The 20,699-nt window shown below is 39.8% G+C and overlaps 1 protein-coding gene across 9 annotated transcripts in view; it reads right to left on the bottom strand.

Annotated features, from left to right (window-relative positions):
* lrba (LPS-responsive vesicle trafficking, beach and anchor containing) overlaps positions 1-20,699 on the bottom strand; it is a 243,521-nt gene that overhangs the window by 160,933 nt on the left and 61,889 nt on the right. For 8 of the 9 annotated variants that reach the window (XM_015373651.1, XM_015373653.1, XM_015373652.1 and 5 more), the window contains exons 24-29: positions 20,231-20,384; positions 19,300-19,480; positions 16,190-16,320; positions 14,464-14,571; positions 14,228-14,369; positions 10,361-10,718 (exon numbers count right to left, since the gene is read on the bottom strand). In XM_015373651.1, the coding sequence (XP_015229137.1) occupies positions 10,361-10,718; positions 14,228-14,369; positions 14,464-14,571; positions 16,190-16,320; positions 19,300-19,480; positions 20,231-20,384 (1,074 nt within the window). The remainder of the gene's footprint in view (positions 1-10,360; positions 10,719-14,227; positions 14,370-14,463; positions 14,572-16,189; positions 16,321-19,299; positions 19,481-20,230; positions 20,385-20,699) is intronic. The other variant, XM_015373646.1, reaches the window with a different exon arrangement.

The following is a 20,699-nucleotide window of genomic DNA, read 5'->3' on the forward strand; positions in this document are numbered from 1 at the left end:
TACATACTGAGTCATACTGAAATTCCTTTAAGGTAAATCTATAATAAAAACAATAAAAAAAACTTAATTAAATAAAAAATATATATATTTATATTTACAAATTATATTTAGCACAGCAACAATTAAGTCGTTGCAGCTTCCTGTAACTAATTCAGCATAAAGGAAAGTGGATTTTAATTCCCATCAGTCGACCAGAAGATGGGAGGAGAGTAGCATGCAGATAAGCTGTCAGTTTGGAGCAGGACTCTGACAGACCACTGGTCATATCAAAGGGAGTCTGGTCATGCTTATCGGTGCTGACACAGGGAAAGCAGGGTCTAATCACCGACTACTGCTACCTCTCAGAAACACAACCCAACACAGACTCACCAAGATATGCATCAAACACACCAGTCTGAATACAAAAGTGGAACCAGGATTTCACAGCAGAGCTAGCATACATTCCTACTGTGCTTCCTAGAGCCAGTGCATGTGTGCATACCGCTAGGCACTCACACATGCAATAAAATATTGGTATCATTGGTTCCCACAGTGCAGACAGAACCCTGGCTGCAGTATCAAAGAGTGGGCCCGGTTTGATTTACAGCAGATTAACTAACAGGTACCATGCGGGTTTTTCAACTGAAAACATACCAAAGATGAAGTAGGTTTCGGGTTACATTCAAACGCAAGTAAACAAATGAAATGAAATCAGAACCCATATCCTGTAATGGCGAAGATAGAAGTATTCTGCTTATTTAGGTTTTGATTGTAAGTGAACTGATTAGTGGTATCAGCAAGCAGGAGCGGCGTTGACATGAGGAGCTCTGGTTGTTAACAGCAGCACAGGAAAAGAAAAAAGGGAGACAGAGCGCCCCTTGTGTCTAGAGGATGGAGATATGAGAGTAAAGTCCTCAGAAATACTCACACACTTGTGTGGACATACAAAAACCTGCAGTAGTCAGATCACAGACATGTTTGTCTACATGTTCAGCCTTCTATCTGCTCCTTAGTGAAGGGCCTGTGAATTATTCAGTAGGTCATTAGCCACACTTATGAGAGAGCCGCCCCAGTCGATTAATCAGCCATGAGCTGCTACACTCAACCTGCAAACAGAAGCCCAGAGGGAAGCGTGTGTGTATGTGTAGTGGAGACTGAATTATTTAAAGCCCTGAACACACAGAGAATAACAGCAGACAGCACTGTGTTTCCAGTAGTCTGTGTTATTTTAGGTCAAAAGGTGTGACCGAAGAGCAAAATGTTTAAGATGCATGGATTGATTTTTTTAATTATATATTTACAGTTACTTAATCTGTAATTTGATCTGAGTAAATAAGGGTTATAAAAAGAAGGTGGAGCCAAAGCTTTTCCCACGAGTTACCAATCAACTCATTCAAATTCCATGACATCAAATGGTAACTGAAGGACAACATCTGTCAGAACAGAGCAAATGCCTGGGTGACACCAGAGATCCAAAGCCCCTGTCACACCTTGACCACGTATGCCTGACGTAAAAAAATATCTGGCAAAAACGCTGTCATACGTTGGATAAGTTATGGGTAGGTTTTGTATAAGTTATGACCATGCTGAAGCATGCAAATTTTGAGGAAGCTCAAAATTTCTCGACATAGGCCAGCATACGGTCATACGTGGGCCATAAGTTACAGGCAAGTTATTTAATCGTTGACATACGTTAAGTGTAAATTAAGTCATGGCTTCTAAATTATCCAAAACCTAACTAGTAACTCGTAACTTGTGCATAACTTATTTGTAACTTATTAAGAACTTATCTCCAAAGGATATTAACGTATCTGACGTGTTCCAGACGACCACTGAACGTGTTTCTAACTACAGCTACTGTTTATTGGCGTATTGGCAGCGTTTTATGGTATAAAAGTGGGTTCACAGGAGGAAACCGTCAGTACGTCTCCAGACTTCATCCCCATCATAGGGTGATCGAGAAGGTGAGTGTGATGGATACCCTCTGCGTTCACACCCAGAGCACACAATCAACAAACTTCCTAGCAGACATGACGCTGAATCTGATACGACTGCAAACCTTCTTTCTTTTTCTTTTATGCAGGCCAGGCGCCTCCAGGCACATCGCTGCTTCACTCAGGAAACTGGCTTGAGCATCATTTCATGAGCATTACACTGCTGTATTATGCATAAGTTAGGCCATCATTGGACATGTGTTCTGGACTCATTATGAATATTCTATGCATACACCCAACCTTGAAAAAAATACACAGAATGTTCAGCGTAGGCCAGGTTTTTAGGAGATTCTGGTACGTCGGGCATATGCTGGCTAAATGGGCAAGGTGTGAGAGGGCCTTGAGGACAGGGCAAGACAATGACGTATATTTGTGTGCCTGTGTTGGATGATTGCTCTTAAATGGGGATCAACAGTGCATTTGCAAGGGATACAAAATCTGTACTTAAATGTAGAGATTTTTTTTTAAATATGGAAATATGGACAAGTATTTCAATAGTAATAGTTTGAATGCTGCCTGTTCTTTTAAACGTGCTTTTAACACTCAAAAACTCTGATATGACAGAAATAAAACAATAGAGCAAAGAGCAAACTTCCTCCAAAGAGATGGACCCTAAACTGGACTCTGCGTCACACTTGCAACATTATTTTGCACCATCACCATGCCTGAAATTCTATAATCCTTTTAAATAGGACACAACTCAATGTTATACTGCATTTTGCATGATATTTATTTTGCACTGCACTGAACCTTTCCATATGAATGCCCTTTTGCACCATGACTTTTAAACTGGTTTCATTTTCTCCTACACCATCCACAGTCTGATCACTGCAGCACTTTATAATGGTAATGTTCATTTCACTGTTGTAAGCTGTATGCAACGTAATTTCTTTTTTGTAAACACTCTTTCTATACAAAATGACACTAAAATGTGTCTAAGTCTAAAAAAGCTACAATGAAGACAAATTTAAGTGCTTGGATCTCTTTTTTCCCACATCTTTAAGATAAGGTTGTAAAGACACAATCATTGTTTTAAATTCCCAGGTGCTGACCTGGAAGAAGCATGTCTGTTTTTCACCTGAGCAGACAGATAAACTTATTAGCCAACTGAAAAAAGCTAAAGAGCAGCAGGACAAACTTTGATAACTTTTCTTAAGTTTTAATTTTAAACAGTAGCCAAATCGCTATAGTTTGACTGTGGGCCGGTTCACTTGAGGTATAAATACAAATGGGCCAAATGCAGCATATGTCTCTTCTGACTCAGCAAGCCACCGTAGTAGTAAAAAAATCAAAAATCATATCTGCTTTACTATCTGTTGCTTAGCAACAATGCTGCTTGCAAGAGGTGGCCCTTCCTTTGCTCGAAGGACAAATTTTTCAACACCATTACCATATCAGAAATAAAAACCAACACAGTTCTAATCAGTTGGAAGCTCACAGTGGTTTTGCAGCTGTAAAAACAGAATAGATATGCAAAACAACTGTGCTGCGCCTGCACACATGTCTCCTATAGGACTTTTCCTCCACTTCAAGGTGCTCCGTTCTGACCAATGGAAGTATGCGCCTTCACACACATGGTTTTGCTGCAAGTCATAGTTCACTAACAAAAATTATTTGTATACAAACCAAACCTAAAGAAAAAATGTAAGGCTGCTTTTGGTGCAGACCAAACGAGCTGAGAAAAAGACTTTTCTTGTATTAACAGAAATCTAGAAATCTCCAAATCTAGACTGACTTGATACCTGCTTTCTAGGGTTACTACTTTTTTTTACCCCTCCCCCATAGTCATATTCATTTCAAAGAAGGTTAAAAAAACAATCCACTGGACTTTGTTTCCAAGTTTGAAGACATTTTGCTTCCCATCCAGAAAGCTTTTTCAATTCAAAATGTCAGAAATAACGTTAAGTTCGAGGCTTTATAGAGAGGACCAAAAACAAAGCCTTATTTTGGCTTAGAAAACATGCAGATTGAATGACCGTGTTAATTACTATTATTTCAATAGAAATATAATGAGCACATCTGTTGAAAAATAAAAGAAATCACTTATTTAATGTTGGATCAAAAAATAAAACATTTTTTTGCATCAGTATCTAAAAGGAAACTACTTCCCTGTTGGTTGAAAAGTCTAACGTGAAATGCAAAAATTGAGTCTTAGCTAAACTGTTCTCACTGTGACATGTTCACCACCAGTAATCCATTACCACAACATTTCACCGACAGCCCAACTCATCTTCACATCAGTGCGTATGTCGAGCCTGTTATCAGGAATGCAAACAACTGCACCATGTATACCGCAGTGGCTGACGCTCACATATTCTGCTGAACCATCCCAGCCTAAATCACAGACATGTACAATGACATTGTTTAGTTCTGGTTAGTATCAGCAAACATTTGCAGACTGGCTGTCATAACAGGGGCATAGCTGAGAAATGCATGGGAGAAATCCAGCAGGTCTCCTCTAGTAAATAAATCAGGTCGGATACTTCACCCTCTGACCCAGGAGCAGTTTTTATCTCAGAGATCCCTGCTTTTTTCATCCATTGATCTCATAAATCTAGCGCTCTGGGCAAGCTGAAAGTTGCCATGTTTTGACAGGAGATGTCGGTGTAGAATGTCAGCTGCAGTCAGTGGAAGACCTAGAGGTTAGTGGGAGATGCATAGCTGTAATAGAATTATTACTAAAGCATGATAAATGCTAAATGGTAATGGTAAGTGTTATGAGAAGGACAACTGGATACATTGAGAAAAAGTCAATTTTTGGTAAATCATCTTTCCATACACCAATGGATGGATGGCTAATACGGAAGCAACGTGCATCTTGTCTCTAAATCCAGATTTAAAGGAATGCATCTGATATCAGACTTTTCTAGACTGCATGAATCCAGCAAATTGAGAGTTATGATATAAAAAATATGGTAGGATCTGGAATCTGAGTCAAAACAAGAGATGAACAATTGTTTCCTAATTTCTTTCAAAACTAAAAGAATCTGCTCTTAAAAATTGTCAAAACGACACGACTTAAAAGTAATGTTACTATTAAAAATCAAATGTTTCCATTCTATGTTTTGACCATTATGAAACAAACTTTACTTGCTTCCAAATGTAAATTCAACCCAACAACACACTACTGGGCAAAGTATTATTAATAAAAATTAGGCCATCATGAAAAACCTTTAAATGGAAAAACTGAAATTAAATATCTGTAGGACTTTATTTTTCTCTTACTGCAAAGAGATTTCAGATTACTTCTCTTGCCAACATTGCTCCAGTTCATAGAGATTTGTGATGAGCAATTTCTGCAAAGCCATCTTAGGGTCTCACAACAACATCTTCAGGCTGAGGTCTTTACTTTCACTAGTACACCGAAATATCTCCATTTTGATACAAATATTTGAAAAAATGGCCAATCAGAATAAAAATGTATAATGTAAACTAGCCAACCAGAACATGAGAATTGGATTGAGTTTAATCGTTTACAATTAAATTTTATTCGGACTTAGGGGTGATTTATGTCGAGCTATAATCAAACATGTCGACCTAAACTCTTTCTCCAATCAGGTCGTTCAGATTTGGTCAAACTGTTCAGAAAGTTATGCAGGATGAGACAAAAAAAAAAAGAACTTTGAGGGATGTTATTTTCTTCCTGGGTTCTTATCCTGTAATGTAGGAAAAGCAGCATCATAAAACCAGTAAAGCCTCAACTACTCTTCCAACCTGTTGTGGGTCCATTCTGGGACAGTTTCACAATAGTCAGAAACAGCATATTTCTACATTTCATGTTTTGTTTTTTTCTCCCCACACAGACTTTCCTATGTTCTTCTACAGAGGCCTAGATCTGTAAAGGTTCAGCAACAATTGCTTCTCATGCCATTTTAATACATTTCCACATTTCTATAGTAGGGGTGAGTATAGGCATATGTGTTGCGATATGATGTCTCATGATACTTGGGTCCCGATACAATAATCATAATATTGCAATATCACTATATATTGCAAAATTTTACCCAGCCATCAAAGAGAAATGTATAGAACAAAAAGCAAGTGCTGTATATGTCCATCAGAATCCATGCTGTTTGGAGTTTCAGTCAGTCCAAGTACACATATTTCTCAATATGTGTACTTGTGCATTCTCATGTGCTCATGTACTCGAAAAACGTCATCAGCCTCAAACCTAGTACTGCTCAAATTCACAAGAACAAGAAGACTGAGAAAGTACAAAGTCCCCGGATGTTGTTCTCGCCCCTATCTCTTTACCCAGCATGCATCAGTGCAGACTTGTCCGTTCTCGAGTTTGACAGCTGTCCCAGCATGCACTGCGGCAGCAGCAGCTTCCAGCGGAGCGCACACAGAGCTCAGAATATTAAGTTAAAAGTTCTTTTCTGTTGCCATTGTTCTATAAAAGTGCATTTTCAGATAATTTTAGGCAAGAACATTAAACCATATAGCCCATTTATTGATTAAGTGAATAATAAAAAAAAAAAGTTCAGATAACGAGAGGACCATGGCAACCAGCAGACCTCAGAGGCTAACCGCAGTTAGGGATAATTTCAGCCCGTCTGCAGCCGCCCTCTCTTGGCATAGCCGTGTGTGAATTACCTCTGGCTCTGTAGTGATAGTGATTTTTTTGTTTTATTTGGCAAAGTGTACATTTGATTTGTGTTTATTCGGCTTTTTTAATTATTATTCCCCCACCCAAATGAAAAAGGTTAGAATTTATTATTATCTAGATACTATTAATAACAGAAGGTAAATGCAGCTCCAGAAGGGCAGAGTGTGTGGTGATGTCAGGAGTACACTTCTGTTCAAATTTGACCCATATTTATGCTGTGTGCTCCCGTTCTCACCAAGACCGTACTTTCCTGTGTTCTTCTCAGGAAAATGGAGCTGCAGTGTAAGGTAAAAGGGCTCCATGGTGCCAACTAACAGAATGGCGGTGGAGGTAGCCCATTTTCCCAAATTTAAAAACTTTATTTTTTATTTTTTTAACAATATTAGGAACTTAAGATCGATATTTTATTGGGCAGCAGAAAATCCCGATATATCCCCAAATCGATTTTCTCCCACACCCCTAGTCTATAGACCGTAGTTTGGACCTGGAAACTAATTATCCTTTTAATACTGTTAATAGGATCTGTTCAAATACTTGCACTTCACTGCTACCCTTTCCTTTAAAATTCTAGAGAATCAATAAGGTACCTAATTTTTTTTCATGTGAATTCTTTAACATTTTGGGTTTATTATTAGGTACCAAACAGCTATTGTGATCTTTGTCATGGGGTATTAACCTTAGTTTAGATTTAAACCGTTTTAGTATTTTGTAAAACTGTAAACATTCACAAACCATCCAGTTCAAAGATCAATTAGTCTATTTTGGTCAGTTGCACAGCAAAGTTCTCCATTGTTTCAATATTCTTAGGATATTGTGATGTGTTCAGGTCAGTCTAGCAAACCTGATAGCTGTAGAGGGGCAGCAAAGAGCTTTAGCAGGTGGTACATTAAAAAGATGCTGCCTGTTCAGTATAAAACTGTGCAGAAGGCATGTTTGTTGCAGCTGTATGGATTGTATTCCAGGTCTAACGCAGCAGATGGGCGAGCTCTGCAGAGGGTGGTGAAAGAAGCTTTTTGTCCCTCGCATATTGAATGTCCAGGGAAGAGAGGTTTAAATACTCCTCACACAATCTGCATGAACTTTCGTTGAAAAAATTAAAAAATTGAAGTTGTCTATGGTCACTTTAGAGGCATCAAGTGATGACAAATAGTTTCATCAAGACTTCTTGTTTTTCATGATTTATCAATTTCCTCTTTACTCCAGACTTTTATGAAGATGAAGAGAAGCCCTCCTGCGTACATTTTTCTGTAGCTGCTCTGAAAACTGATGCCTTAAAAAAAAATCTCCTCAGTATATGTTCTTCTACGACTACAGCTCAACTATCAACTGGCAGAGGATCACTCAGAGATCTTTTGTTTTATTAAAGGCCAATGTTATCCCATGTGAACCAAGATGGCCAAATAGGGATTAGAACCACAGTAGAGATGTAATAAACCCAAGGAGCCTGTAGCCAGTTATCACTTCTGGAGGTGCTTGTAAACCTTACAGCTGAATTAGAAACCAGGGTAAAACTTCATCAGCAATGAACCTGTTCATTCCTCTAATGCCGTCCAACAATGTCCATGTTTTTTAGATTTTTTTAATATTCAAACCACAAATTTCAATAAAGATTTTCTGGTATTTTATGTAACATACCAACACTCCATGATACACAGTACTCTAAACACACCATCGGCATGGTGAAACATTGTGGCTGCGGCATTATGGTTGACATTCCTTTAGCCAGAACATGTAAGCAGGTTAGACCTGATGGAAGGCAACTCAGGAAGATCACTAGATCAGGTGTATCTTCCAATACAGAAACACACAATATACAAAGAAAGGGACGATGGAACGGGTATATTGAAGCCTTTTTGTGTATTAGAATGGCCCAGTCAAAGTCCTGTAGAAGGACTTGAGACAAACGTTCAGTTTCTGCTCCTCCAATCTAACGCAGCTGGAGTCATTTTGATCACTAGATGAGCACATCTGGTAAACGTATACCCAGAAACACTGCAGCATTAGCAGCAACAGACAATTCAGCCTAGTACTGATGGCTGAATAGAAATGCATGCCATCCTTTAAAAGACTTTCATTTTAATAATAATAAAAATTGTTGAACTTTATTGATCTCACATTGGAGAAATTTACCTTTGCATTTAACCCACCCCCTTGGGGAGCAGTGGGCTGCCATTGTGCGGCGCCGGGGGAGCGATAAAGGGGTTAAGGGTTTTGCTCAGGAAATTCAAACCGGGTACTTACAACCTTCTCAGAGCACAGGCACACTGATCCAACTACTAGGCCAACACCCTCCCTTGTTGAAAACAGGGTATAATCTTCCTTTAATTTAACAATGATGATCAACTTTTTGTTGCTGTTTCACTCTAAAAGCCAAAGCTATATACTGAAATGTTGGGTTGTAATGAGAAAACATGCAAAATGCTCATTTCTGAACTGAAAAATGAGAGTTGTTCATATTTGCCATCATGCCCATAAAGAAAGGCAACAATTTTTACTCAATCTGGCATCTTAATTAAGCCACTGACTAAAATGGAGTATTAAGTTACCTTTTCTGACTTTCTACACTGCAACACACACAGCGGTCAACCTTTGCCATTTAGTAGTGAAATGGATATTTTAGACAGGTAAGCTGCCTGTCCTTCAGGAAGCTTTCATCTTTTCCTAGCAGCAGAGGTAATGTTTGCTCTCTGCATGAAGAGGCTCCTGCAGACACACAGTGAGCTGTTAGACTACGTTCTCCAGCTCTCCTGCTGTCCTCTCTTCCCACTGAGTGAGCTCAGCGGACAGGAGCCAGTCTAATCCCCCTGATATGAGGAGCGCCTTGAGACCTGACAAAGCATTCCTGAGATAAAGGCACGCGATCGCAGGAGATGCTGAGGAATTCCCACAGTCGGAGGCCAGCAGACTGACTGGGCTGGAGAGTGAGAGGAAGAAAAATGTAGAATTGTTTTTTCCCCCGGTACATGAGGACTTTGACTTGACACTCATCTCCCTTTCCTCCAGTATCTGCTTTCTTCGTCTCCCCCTCCCTGAACCTGCTCTGTGCCATGTGTAGACGTCTGAGAATCAACGCACCAAATGCAAACCAGACCGATAACAATCCTCTCTCACCTGGGTTTGTCTGTGACTTCAGTACCCCATCGTCTTTGATGCCTAACTCCAGACTTTTCCCCTGCACCATCAGAGGCAATGCAAATTGTACCTTTTTTCCCCTAAGAAAAGGGGAAGATGCTGTTCGAATGTTAGACAGGATGAGACAAGGGGAGGAGATGAAAAAGAGCTGTTAAATATCAGTGGCAACGTGAAAGCAAACACCTCCCGTCTTCCTGTCTCATCATCACAGAGAGGACTTCTGTTTTTCTTAAGGCAGGTTCTTTGTAAAGCATTTTGCTCTGGATGACGAGCAGCACTGACGGATAGAACAAAAAGAGAAAAAAAAAAAACAAACCAAAGGGATTTAAAATTCCTGGGTTTCAGAATGCTTTTTCAAGATCCACCAAGGCCTCCTCTGAGAATACCAAGCCGAGATGTCTTCAAGGTCTGACTTTCAAAAGTCCCCTGCAGCTATGCTGGGAAACATGGCATGAAACTGCAGACTGCAAAGCTAAAGAGAATCCCAAAACTTTATACCATATGGGTGTTGAGAAAATGTCAAAGCTGTCAGTTCTCAACAATTCTCCAATTTATTCCAGACTCAAAGATGCAGTGCTGAAAAGCTGACTTGTTTGTTTGATTGTGGAAAACTGTGCAAGCATAAATTTTAACCACGACTCCTCACCTATCAAATGAGCGAAACTGTGGTGATGATCGCCTGTCGAAGTTGCTCACAGATCCCAAAAACGACGGGGGCAGCAGACTGGGGTCCACCATTACGTCTTCGGACGGCGCGCTCACCAAGCTGCGCAGGATGTCCTTTACATTCTTCGACTTTGAGTCAGCAGAAGGTGCTCCTCTGACCTCAGATGAGAGAGTGGACAGCGCTTCTGAGATGGCGTCTGGACCGTGCGTTACACCTGAGGATGAGAGATCGGCCTCGCTCGCTGCAGCCGAGGTGTGGTCTTCACCGATCCCTGAATCATAGCGTCTCAGAGAGAAGCCGTTTTCCACTTCGGGTCCAGCTGAAACTGCGCCGCTGTCTGAAAACAGAGGGTTACACAATGATATAAGAAATCAACGAGTAAAAAATAAGATTCTTCTAGCTGTGGTTTGAATCCATAATGGCTAATAAGAAGAGATATTTACTAGGAAATCATCTAAAGCTTAAATACTAAAATATATACATATAAAATGCAATGCATCCACTTATACCAACATGTCTATGAGGCAATTTTATTTAACAGATTAAAATTCGGTTATTGATTAACCCTTTGAAACCTAAATGGAAAAAAATCTTTTAATTCCATTGTTTTAGATCAAAAGCTCAACTTTTATTTTTATCTTATTTTCTTATATTTTATGAAACAACAAAGAAAAACCACCTCCTATCTTTCCTCAGAGACCAAGGCAGCACTATGTAACCGCCTGGGACCTGGGCAGCCAGGTAACCAGTGGGAACCTGGCAGCATGGCCCCAGTTAATCCGTTCCTTTTGAATCATTTAAGTTACTTTAAACAAGGTTTTTAGATTGTTTTCTTCTGCTAGACTGGTTTAAATCGTATCTATCTCACGGATTTAAGTTTGTTCACGTTCATTACAAACCTTCCTCATCCTCCCGGGTTACCTGTGGAGTACCACAGGGATCAGTGCTAGGATCAATTCTCTTTACTATATATATGCTCCAAATCCGTAGAATTATTAGACAGCATGGTTAGATTAATTTCCACTGCTTAGCTGATGATACCCAGCTATATCTGTCTATAAATCCAGATGAAGCAAACCCATTACATAGATTACAGGCAAGTCTTTGAAAAATAATCTGATTAGTCAGTCACTTCATTTGGATGGGATTAAATTGATCTCAGATAATAAAGTAAAATATCTGGGTGTTATTTTTGATCAGGACCTGTCATTTAAATCCCATATCAAAGAGGTTTCTAGAATTTCCTTATTTCATCTGCAGAAAATTGAAACAATTAGAAATCTCCTGTCCAGGGGTGATGCTCAGAAACTAGTCAATGCATTTGTTACTTCAAGGCTGAACTATTGTAATTCTTTACAAGTCCACTATAGTTAAAAGCCTTCAGCTGATCCAAAATGCTGCAGCCAGAGTTCTGAAAATTAAGAGAGATCACATCTCTCCTATCCTGGCTTCTCTTCATTGGCTTCCAGTTAAATCCAGAATAGAATTTAAAATCCTCTTTCTCACATATAAAGGCTTAAATGGCAAAGTTCCATCTTATATCAGAGATATGATTGTTCCCTATGTTCCTAACAGAGCACTTCGCTCTCAATCTGCAAGTTTACTAGTGGTTCCTAGAATTTCTAAAAGTAGAATGGGAGGCAGATCTTTTAGTTATCAGGCTCCTCTCCTGTGGAACCAACAACCAGTTTTAGTCCGTGAGGTAGACACCCTGTCTACTTTTAGGGGTGGGTTTAATTTCCTTTTTGATAAAGCTTATAGTTAGAGTGGCTCGGGTTATCTTGAGCTATCTCTATAGTTATGCTGATATAAGTTTAGAGTGCTGGAGGACATAGGGACCCCTTTTTTTTATCAATATGCTTCATTCTATCTCTATTCTCCCACTCTGCAGAATCTGTTAGCTCAATCTCTAACCTCATGCTCTCTCTGCTTTTTCTCATAGTAGCTTCGCCTCGTCTGTTCCTGTTTGGCTGTGACACCATCCTGGAGAGAAATATCAGCTGTGCTGCTGCCATCAACACCTTTGTTCATAGACGTTTGAGCTCGGCATATTTTCCAGTGTAGTCCTGTTTCTCTGACTGTGACTAACTGAATGTGCTCATTTCATCCTCTAACTTGGCCGTTTGCTCAGAGCTCGTCTGCCTGGCTGTGTGTTTCCTGGATGGGGCCGCCTGTGGAGCTGGTTAGCAAGTTCCTTTTGACGTAGACTTAGACTTACTTTGTCATTTTGTTCACAAAAAGAAATTTCGTTCAGTACAGCTCTCAAGACATTTCTATTTTTAACGTGCAGCAGTGATAAAATGTAAGCATGGTGATCAAATGTAAACATAAGACTGATATATGATTTACAGTTTCTAACATTCAGTGCTTTATACAACATTCAGCAGTCTAATGGCAGTGGGGAAGAAGCTGTTCTGGAATGTGCTGGACCTGCATCGGATGCTTCGAAGCCTCTTCCCAGAGGGCAGCAGGGAGAACAGTCCATGGTGGGGGTGTGAGGAGTCATTGATAATGTTACAGGCTCGGGACACCCAGCACTGGGAGGAAATGTCTTTTATGGAGGGAAGAGCAGCCCCGATGATCCTCTCTGCTGTTCTCACCACTCATCTCACCTTCGTCCAGTCTTAGGCATTGCAGCCTCCACACCACATAGAGACAGCTGGTCACAACGCTCTCTATGGTGCTTCTGTAGAAGGTGGTGAGGATGGGTGGGGGTATGTGGGCTCTCCTCATCCTCCGCAGGAACTACATGTGCTTTTGGGCCCTTTTAACCAGTGAGGTGGTGTTTACAGTCCAGGTGAGGTTGTCTGTGATGTGCATCCCCAGGTATTTGGTGCTGATGACCACCTCTACAGCTGAACTGTTGATGACCAGAGGAGCACGGTAAGGCTGGTTCTTCCTGAAGTCAACGAGGATCAGCTCACCAGCTGCTCCACCTCCTTTTCTTTAGTCCTGGTCGTTGTCGTCTCTGATGAAGCCCACCACCGTGGTGTCGTCTGCAAACCTCATGATGTGATTGGTGGTGAACCTGGGCACGCAGTCGTGTGTCATCAGGCTGAACAGCAGGGTGCTCAGGAAGCAGCCCTGAGGGGAGCCTGTGCTTACGGTGATGACATCAGAGGTGTTGTTTCCAACCCAGACTGACTGAGGTCTGTTGATGAGGAAGTCTAACAGCCAATTGCAGAGGGGTGTATTGAAGCCCAGCTTTTCCAATTTTTCTATCAGATGCTGTGGGATGATGGTGTTGAAGGCTGAGCTGAAGTCCAGGAACAGCATCAGCACGTGGCTGTTCTCCTCCTCCACGTGTGCCAGGCTCAGGTGGAGAGCAGCAGAGATGGAGTCTTCAGTGGAGCGGTTCCATCGGTAGGCAAACTGGAACGGTTCGAATGTTGGCGGAGACAATGTCCTTTAACCAGCCTTTCAAAGCACTTCATCATGATGGTTAGTGCGACAGGCCGGTAGTTATTGAGTGAGGTGAGCTGATGATTATGGTTCGTAATGATTATGATCAAAACGAATTGCTTTGATTCAACAACACGAATTGCCTTGATTGAATTGCATGAGTTCCAATCCTTCCCCTTTTGAAGAGTGGCTAAGAGGCTGTTATTTAAATCATTTTTGGACACTCACCAAATTCCAAATAAAAGGTTTAATAAACATTGTTATAGCTTGTAATACATGATACAAGATTATTTCTATATGCATCGTTTTCTCGATTGTTTAACTTCATATTAAAATTAAAAATGGTTCATGCTTCTGCAATAAAGGATTTGTAAGACTCACTATCTTTCTATTACATTAACATATTCAGTTGATTGATATTTTGATTAGGACATGTCTCTTTACCTGTGCTCCTGGAAGACTGCGAGCGAAGAGGGTGTTTCCTGTCATTGTGGGGCTCCAGGATGTCACGATACTTTGACACCATGAGGACTGAGATGAAGTAGACCACTGCTAGCGCAAGAAACTGAGCCTGCTTGCTGTCCTCCTGAAACAAACAAAATACACTAAACAATCTATTCTATAAAAAGCATTGAAAGCGAGAAGAGGGGATGCGCGGCGTGAAGAGCTGCACAACTCACAATATCTCTGAACACGACGGCCCTGAGGCGGTTAATGTCCATGTCCTGAAGAAGCCGGTCCAGATCTCTGACTGTTGTCACACCACCCGTCACTGCATCCACAGGACTCTGTATATAAAAATTAAGATCAGGCCCACATTACAGATAAGTTCTAGATAACTATACACTAAGTATAAAAGAAACCAAAAAAAAAAAAAAAATTAAGTAATCAGAAGATCTACTGTATCTAACCCTGATCTCCAAGTGTTGTGGGTTTAGGGCAGCTAGCCCTCCAGAGATCGGATCTTTAATATATTGGCTTTCCAATAGAGCCACTGAATTATAAATGAGCTTTAACACCCAGTTCAGGGAAATCAACATGACTTTACTGGCAGTCACTGTATCAAATCAAAGGAGCAATGACAAAAGGCCTTGTCTAGTGTAACAAATAGAATGGTGTCCAGTAATACAATAAGACATGAGCTAATGCAATAATACTTGGTGGCTTCTGGTGAGGAAGACAAAGGACAAAGCTAATGTGGTTTAATGCTAAGGACGGCAAAAAGAAAAGAGCGGTAACGTAAGAAGCACAGAATCAGTTGTTGACTGAAAACAGATTATTTGGATTGAACAGAACGAGCTGGATTGATCTAATCTTTACCGAAAACACTGGCTGCATGGTACCCAACTGGGTTACGTTACGCTAACACCCGCCAGGTCACAAAAACAACAACACTCTTCAGAGTGGGGGCTGTTACTGTAGGAGGATGACCTTAACATTAGCAGTTTTCACCATCTGTTGCTGCGTTTCCATTAGAAATGTACGTAAAACTATGTCGATATTCTGCTAAATTTGAAAACAGCTGAAGATTACAGGACTCATTTAATGCTAAAACAGTGCTTCCATTGCAGTTCTGAGAAATATTACAATTTGGATAGGACCGAAAAAACGACTCATCAACGTGTATTAACATTTGCATCGTGAGTTTTTTTAAAACTGCAGTTTCTATTAGGCAATTTTTTTTTTAGGCAATTACAATTTGCTCAATTAGATGATTAATAGGAACTCGCTTAGTGAGCTCTTACTGAATGCGAACTAACAGCAGAATTTGTTTCAAAGAAAATTTAAACCTTTTATTTATGGCACAGTTGACTAGACCTTGGCTGACGGTCAAGAAAAGAAACCCTCCATAATATGATGTCAATTATATCTGTCATGGAAGCCTGCAGGATTTAGAAATGTTAGCAACCTTTTGACAGCCCAAAAACCAGAGACACCTGTTCACAAGTCTTCACGTGAACTGCAACAAGGCAATAAAGACATTTTCAAATTTCACTTCTTGTTTTAAATCAGTGACCTCGGTTTAGTGGGACTGCTCTCCTACACTTGGTGGGATGAGACTCTTCAGTGAAAAAAATTATAGGAGGAAACAAAAAATGTATTTGATTTCCAGACTACTAGGTTCTTTGACATGATGAGTTCAAATGAACACTGTAGATCAGAGGAATGGACCGCCCTCTTAACTTCACCCTACAGATGTCAGGTCTGGTAGAAGATCCTGTCACACAAGACTGGACAGGACACTTTGAACGAAAACTAAAACATTTAGGAGAAACCAAATAAAGTGTGTATCAACAGGTCAATGCTTCAGAAGAAAAACAGAGATCTGAAATTGGCCCCAAGTATCTGATCTTCCTGGAAAAAGTCCCTTTGAAATAAATGTTTAAAAAATACTTAGCAACTCACCTGTGCAGATGCAGACTTGGCGGTTCCAACTGCGGTGCTGGGAATGACGGTGTAGCTTCTTGATGAACCCTCTGCACCTTTAAACTGGGCTTGCTGACACTCCAAGCAGTTTCTGACTGCTATAGCACACACTGGGAAGGGGAGGACAGAGTTCATACTATATGTAATATCATTAATTAACTTATTATCAGGCAATATATATACAGTTATGTTAAATTCTTCACATGAGGGTTTTTGTGGCTCAAATGCAACAAAGGAAACTAACGGAGATCTAGTCTATAAATGGAGAGGAGCAGCTGAGAGAGACAAAAACAGGAGAAAAAGTAGGGGCCATGACAAGGTCGGTGCTCCGGCCAACTCTGGCAGCACCGCTCACTCTTCCCTGCTCCACCTCTCCTGCCAAGGTCACAGTGCAGGGGAGGTCTCCTGAATCATATCCACTGTGTGCAGCTCCCATAACAAATGACACTGCTGGAGGGCACGCGTGCTGAGTAGGCAGCAAGATGCGTCCTTCGGCACAAAAAAAAATCTCTTTTTTCCCCCCCGACAACTTCAGGTGGGTTCAGAAGTGACATGGTTAACGTTTTGTAATTTAATGTAGCGCTCTTCCCTGAAGCCCCCTCCCAGCGGTTGACAACTGACAAATGTTAACTCTGCCGCCTTAAGATTACCAAGGAGGGAATTATTCCTTTTGGAAATGGGCTCGCCTTTTCCATTAGGAGCACTCTTTCATACAACCATTTATAAAAAGAGAGGCAGAGGGAGGGGTGGGGACGCCAAAATCTTGTTACAGTTTTCCTAAATCAGATTAGGTGCTAGCGATGGGGAGCGCATACCTCATCAAATATTCATTTCATAAAGGCAGCTTCTAAAACCGGTGCTTTATAAGCTTCACAGCAGAAACGTAATCTATGCAGGGGAAGAAAAAAAAACGTTCTCCACATAATGAGCTCACACTGTGGCAGCATTCTGGTTGCAATCGTTCCTTAAAATAAAACTGGATACCTGAATATGATCCGTTACAAAACTGGAGAGAATCTCTCTTTTTCTACTGTTGTGACAATCTGTCATACTTTCATGAATTATCCACATTGCTGAGAAGGTCCAAAAAAACTGAATAATGCAACAGTTTCTTTATCTTTTATTCAGCGTTTGTGTGGATAGGTTCTTGATGCTGTCAGAGGAAACCTTAATAGCCAGGAACAGAAGGCAAAACAATGCTTGAGGGTATGCAGCCACACAGCACTCCACAGCAGTCAAGGCCATTATGGACAATGCACTAGATCATGATAGCTGCCCTTTTAAAGATTTGCCATGCAGCAGGGTTATAATAACATAATAAGGGTGAGCTGTGAGAGATGCTGAACTTTGGGGGGGAAGCATAAGATGGAAAAATGAGTGCAGCTACATATATTGGGTGAATTTAAAATAAAATATGATAAACAATTTAAAATATTTGTTATTTTTCTCTGAATTTTACAAAAAGATCTTATTTTATCACATTTAATGTGTTTTCATTCATTTTGTTTTTTTTCACTTGCAGATAGATTATTAAGGATCAAAACTAGTAGTGCTAGTGGAGATGCAACTGGCTGCAGAGAAAAGCTGCTCAGATATTGGATGTAGTTAAAACCATAATATCTTCAAAGTGCTTAAAAAGATCTCAGACTGACCATAAAAATGGAGAGAAGAGCAGCACGCTGTGCATTATAGCTAGAATTATAAGCAGCTTCAGCAGCAACAGGGGGCCTACCTAGATTGTTTTATTATTTTAAGCTTTGAAACCTTCAATAAACCTTTTAAGTTTTGGAGATGCGTCCATCTTATAGAAACAATAAAAAAAGTCATTCTGTTCAGACTGCTACTAGACAAGTATAACTAAAAGTAAAAAAAAAAAAAAAAAGATTTTCAACTCTCAGCTACAGGTTTTTTATTTTGGTTCACAAAAAATTTGTTTCATTCTATTTTATTTACACTCTTATACCTTTGCTAACCCTCAGGTACATCTAGAGGCAGTTGTTAAGCATAGTTATTTTTTTGTTCTATTTTAGCAGCTCTTAAAAAAGCCAGAAAGCTGAAAGCAGCAGTTTTTTCTTCCCTAAAGGACTTTGTTCTGAAATCCCTTCTTCCCCCACCCCCTCCCTCCTGTCTGAAGCTCAGATTTAGAGGACCTGCAGCTGACAAGAATGTAAATATAGACATTCATTAATCATTCTGATGGTTATTGTGTAATTAATAGTCTTGCAAATATAAATACAGCTGATATTTGCTAAAAATGTGTTCTGGTTTAAAGGGTGGGGGAAAAAATTCAAATTCTTAAACTAATCTAAATAAACTAAACCAAATGGATTTTAGATAACATATCTGTTAAGTTTAGTTACACAATTAAAACAGAAATCTGAACCTCTATAATCCAGGCTAAGCAAGGTTGGCGGTAAGGCTGATCTCCTTCTAAAAGTTTAAAGGTCTTTTTTTAAAGAAGGTTAGAGTTATGTCTTAAATTCAGCCATTTTCCCTAGCCCTTCTTTCTAAATTGGGTGGATCAATAATTATAAATACCGACTGATTACTGACTGATACTGTACTTACATCATCAGTCACTTTTCAGTCATATCACATAGCCCTAAAACCCCATTGCTTGAAACGTTAAAGATTTCTTTCATTTGGTTCATGGTGGTTTAATAATTTTGTCCATCTCTGGTTTAGTTCCACCTAACTTTATATCAGCAAATCTACCAAAAAAGTTACTTAGTACTCTGAGAGTTTCAGCAGTTTTTAAATCACAGCCTGTGGGTTATTGAAAACGAGGAATCTACTGTTACAATACCCTAATCCAATAGCTTTAAAATACAAAGTCTTCATGTGTTTATTCAAATCAAAGTAACTTTATATACAAAGCAACACAATCTACTCCTCATTCCCGAGGCCTCACAAGTAGAATAAAATGTAGCAAAAGAAGTTTTGGTTCAAAGTTGTGAAAAAAAATCGGAACTATTCAAGTAAATCGTAATAAATGAGAAAATATGTAAAAATACAGAAAGAGAAGATCCACAGAATAAAAAAGTATTCAATGGTATTTATTGATAGTACTAAATGATAAGGGTGTTTACCAAGGCGAAGGCACTGACGCAGGATTCCCCCTGATGACATGTTTTTCTCAGCTTCAATCTCGGTAAAGTTTAAGGAGCTGGCGAAGATGAGCACGTCTGCGAGGTTGATGAGGCGCTGTAAGAAGGTGACCGAAGCCTCCACTGGCAGACCCTGGGACGGCTCAATGTTCTCCAGTTCATGCTGGGGGACAAGAGAAGAAAATATCCGCAGGAAAAGGTGGATAAAATGTCATGGCATGACAGCAAAAGAAAAAAATAATAAATTTGTTAAAAGTTTTGATATTAGTTTATAGTAACACATTTTATAAACAATAAGTATCTATATAAAAAATACTGACACCTCTGCTAAAGATGTTTAAAAAGCCCTTAGCTGGATAACTGCTACGTTGTGATGGCATGATGCCTTATTGGGTCCCAATTCTCTACCAGATATCAGAGATGCCATTAGCTTCCTTTAAAAGCCTCCCTTCTTTCCAAGGTAATGAGATAAACTTCCTTCTTGTTCAGTCTTGCTTATTAGGATTCCAGTTATTCCCCATGTGATAAGCTATATTCTGACAGCTATTTCAGGACACCTGCATTTCTAAAATGACGTGTTTTCTAAAAACCAGGGAAAGAAATGACATCTACAAAGTGCACTTTTTTCTTAAATGTCATGTTGCACACGTCTGCTAAGTGTATTATAGAGGGATTGAGCATCAAACCATTTCCTAGACGGGCTGGTCAGGTCAGAGGCAGAGTCATAGAATCACATAAGAGCAATGAAGTCATGAGGAGGTCAGACAAGACAAACCAAGCTAACAATGTTAGCGGGCATCTAACTGTAGTCTAATGTGATTGGAAAAGGTCAATATGGATTGATAACTTCTTGTGACCGGTGCCTTTAGCCCCGGATGAAAACAAAGAGCATCTAAGAAACAGAAGGACTCACCGAGGCAGACGTGGCAGCAGACAGCAGAGGTAAAATACCTCCACAAGCCATGATGAGGTTGTCCACAACCTGGGAGATAAGATGAATACTGTTGTGGACAAAAACAACGTTCTCGCTGCTGTTCACAAAGTCCAGGACTGTTTTAGTGGAGTGGCTAAGAGAGAGATGACAAAAAAAGAACACTTAAAAATAATCAATCAAAAAGATGCTTTAATTCATGCATCAGTAACCCTTTGTAAAGAGGAATTCCTCCTGCATATTTATAATAGTACCACTGAAGAGATGGATGCTTCAAGGTCAACATCTGAGTCACCTTCAGGTTTAGCAGAACAAAACTAAGAAACGCACTTACAGTTCTGAGTAATTACAAATGTATTTATAGTGCAGATATTATGGGACAGTTATTCCGTATAAAATATATATATATATATATATATATATATATATATATATATATATATATATATAT

This window comes from Cyprinodon variegatus, unplaced genomic scaffold (genome assembly GCF_000732505.1).
Source record: "Cyprinodon variegatus isolate N-32 unplaced genomic scaffold, C_variegatus-1.0 Scaffold90, whole genome shotgun sequence".
In the NCBI taxonomy this organism is placed as follows: Eukaryota; Metazoa; Chordata; class Actinopteri; order Cyprinodontiformes; family Cyprinodontidae; genus Cyprinodon; species Cyprinodon variegatus.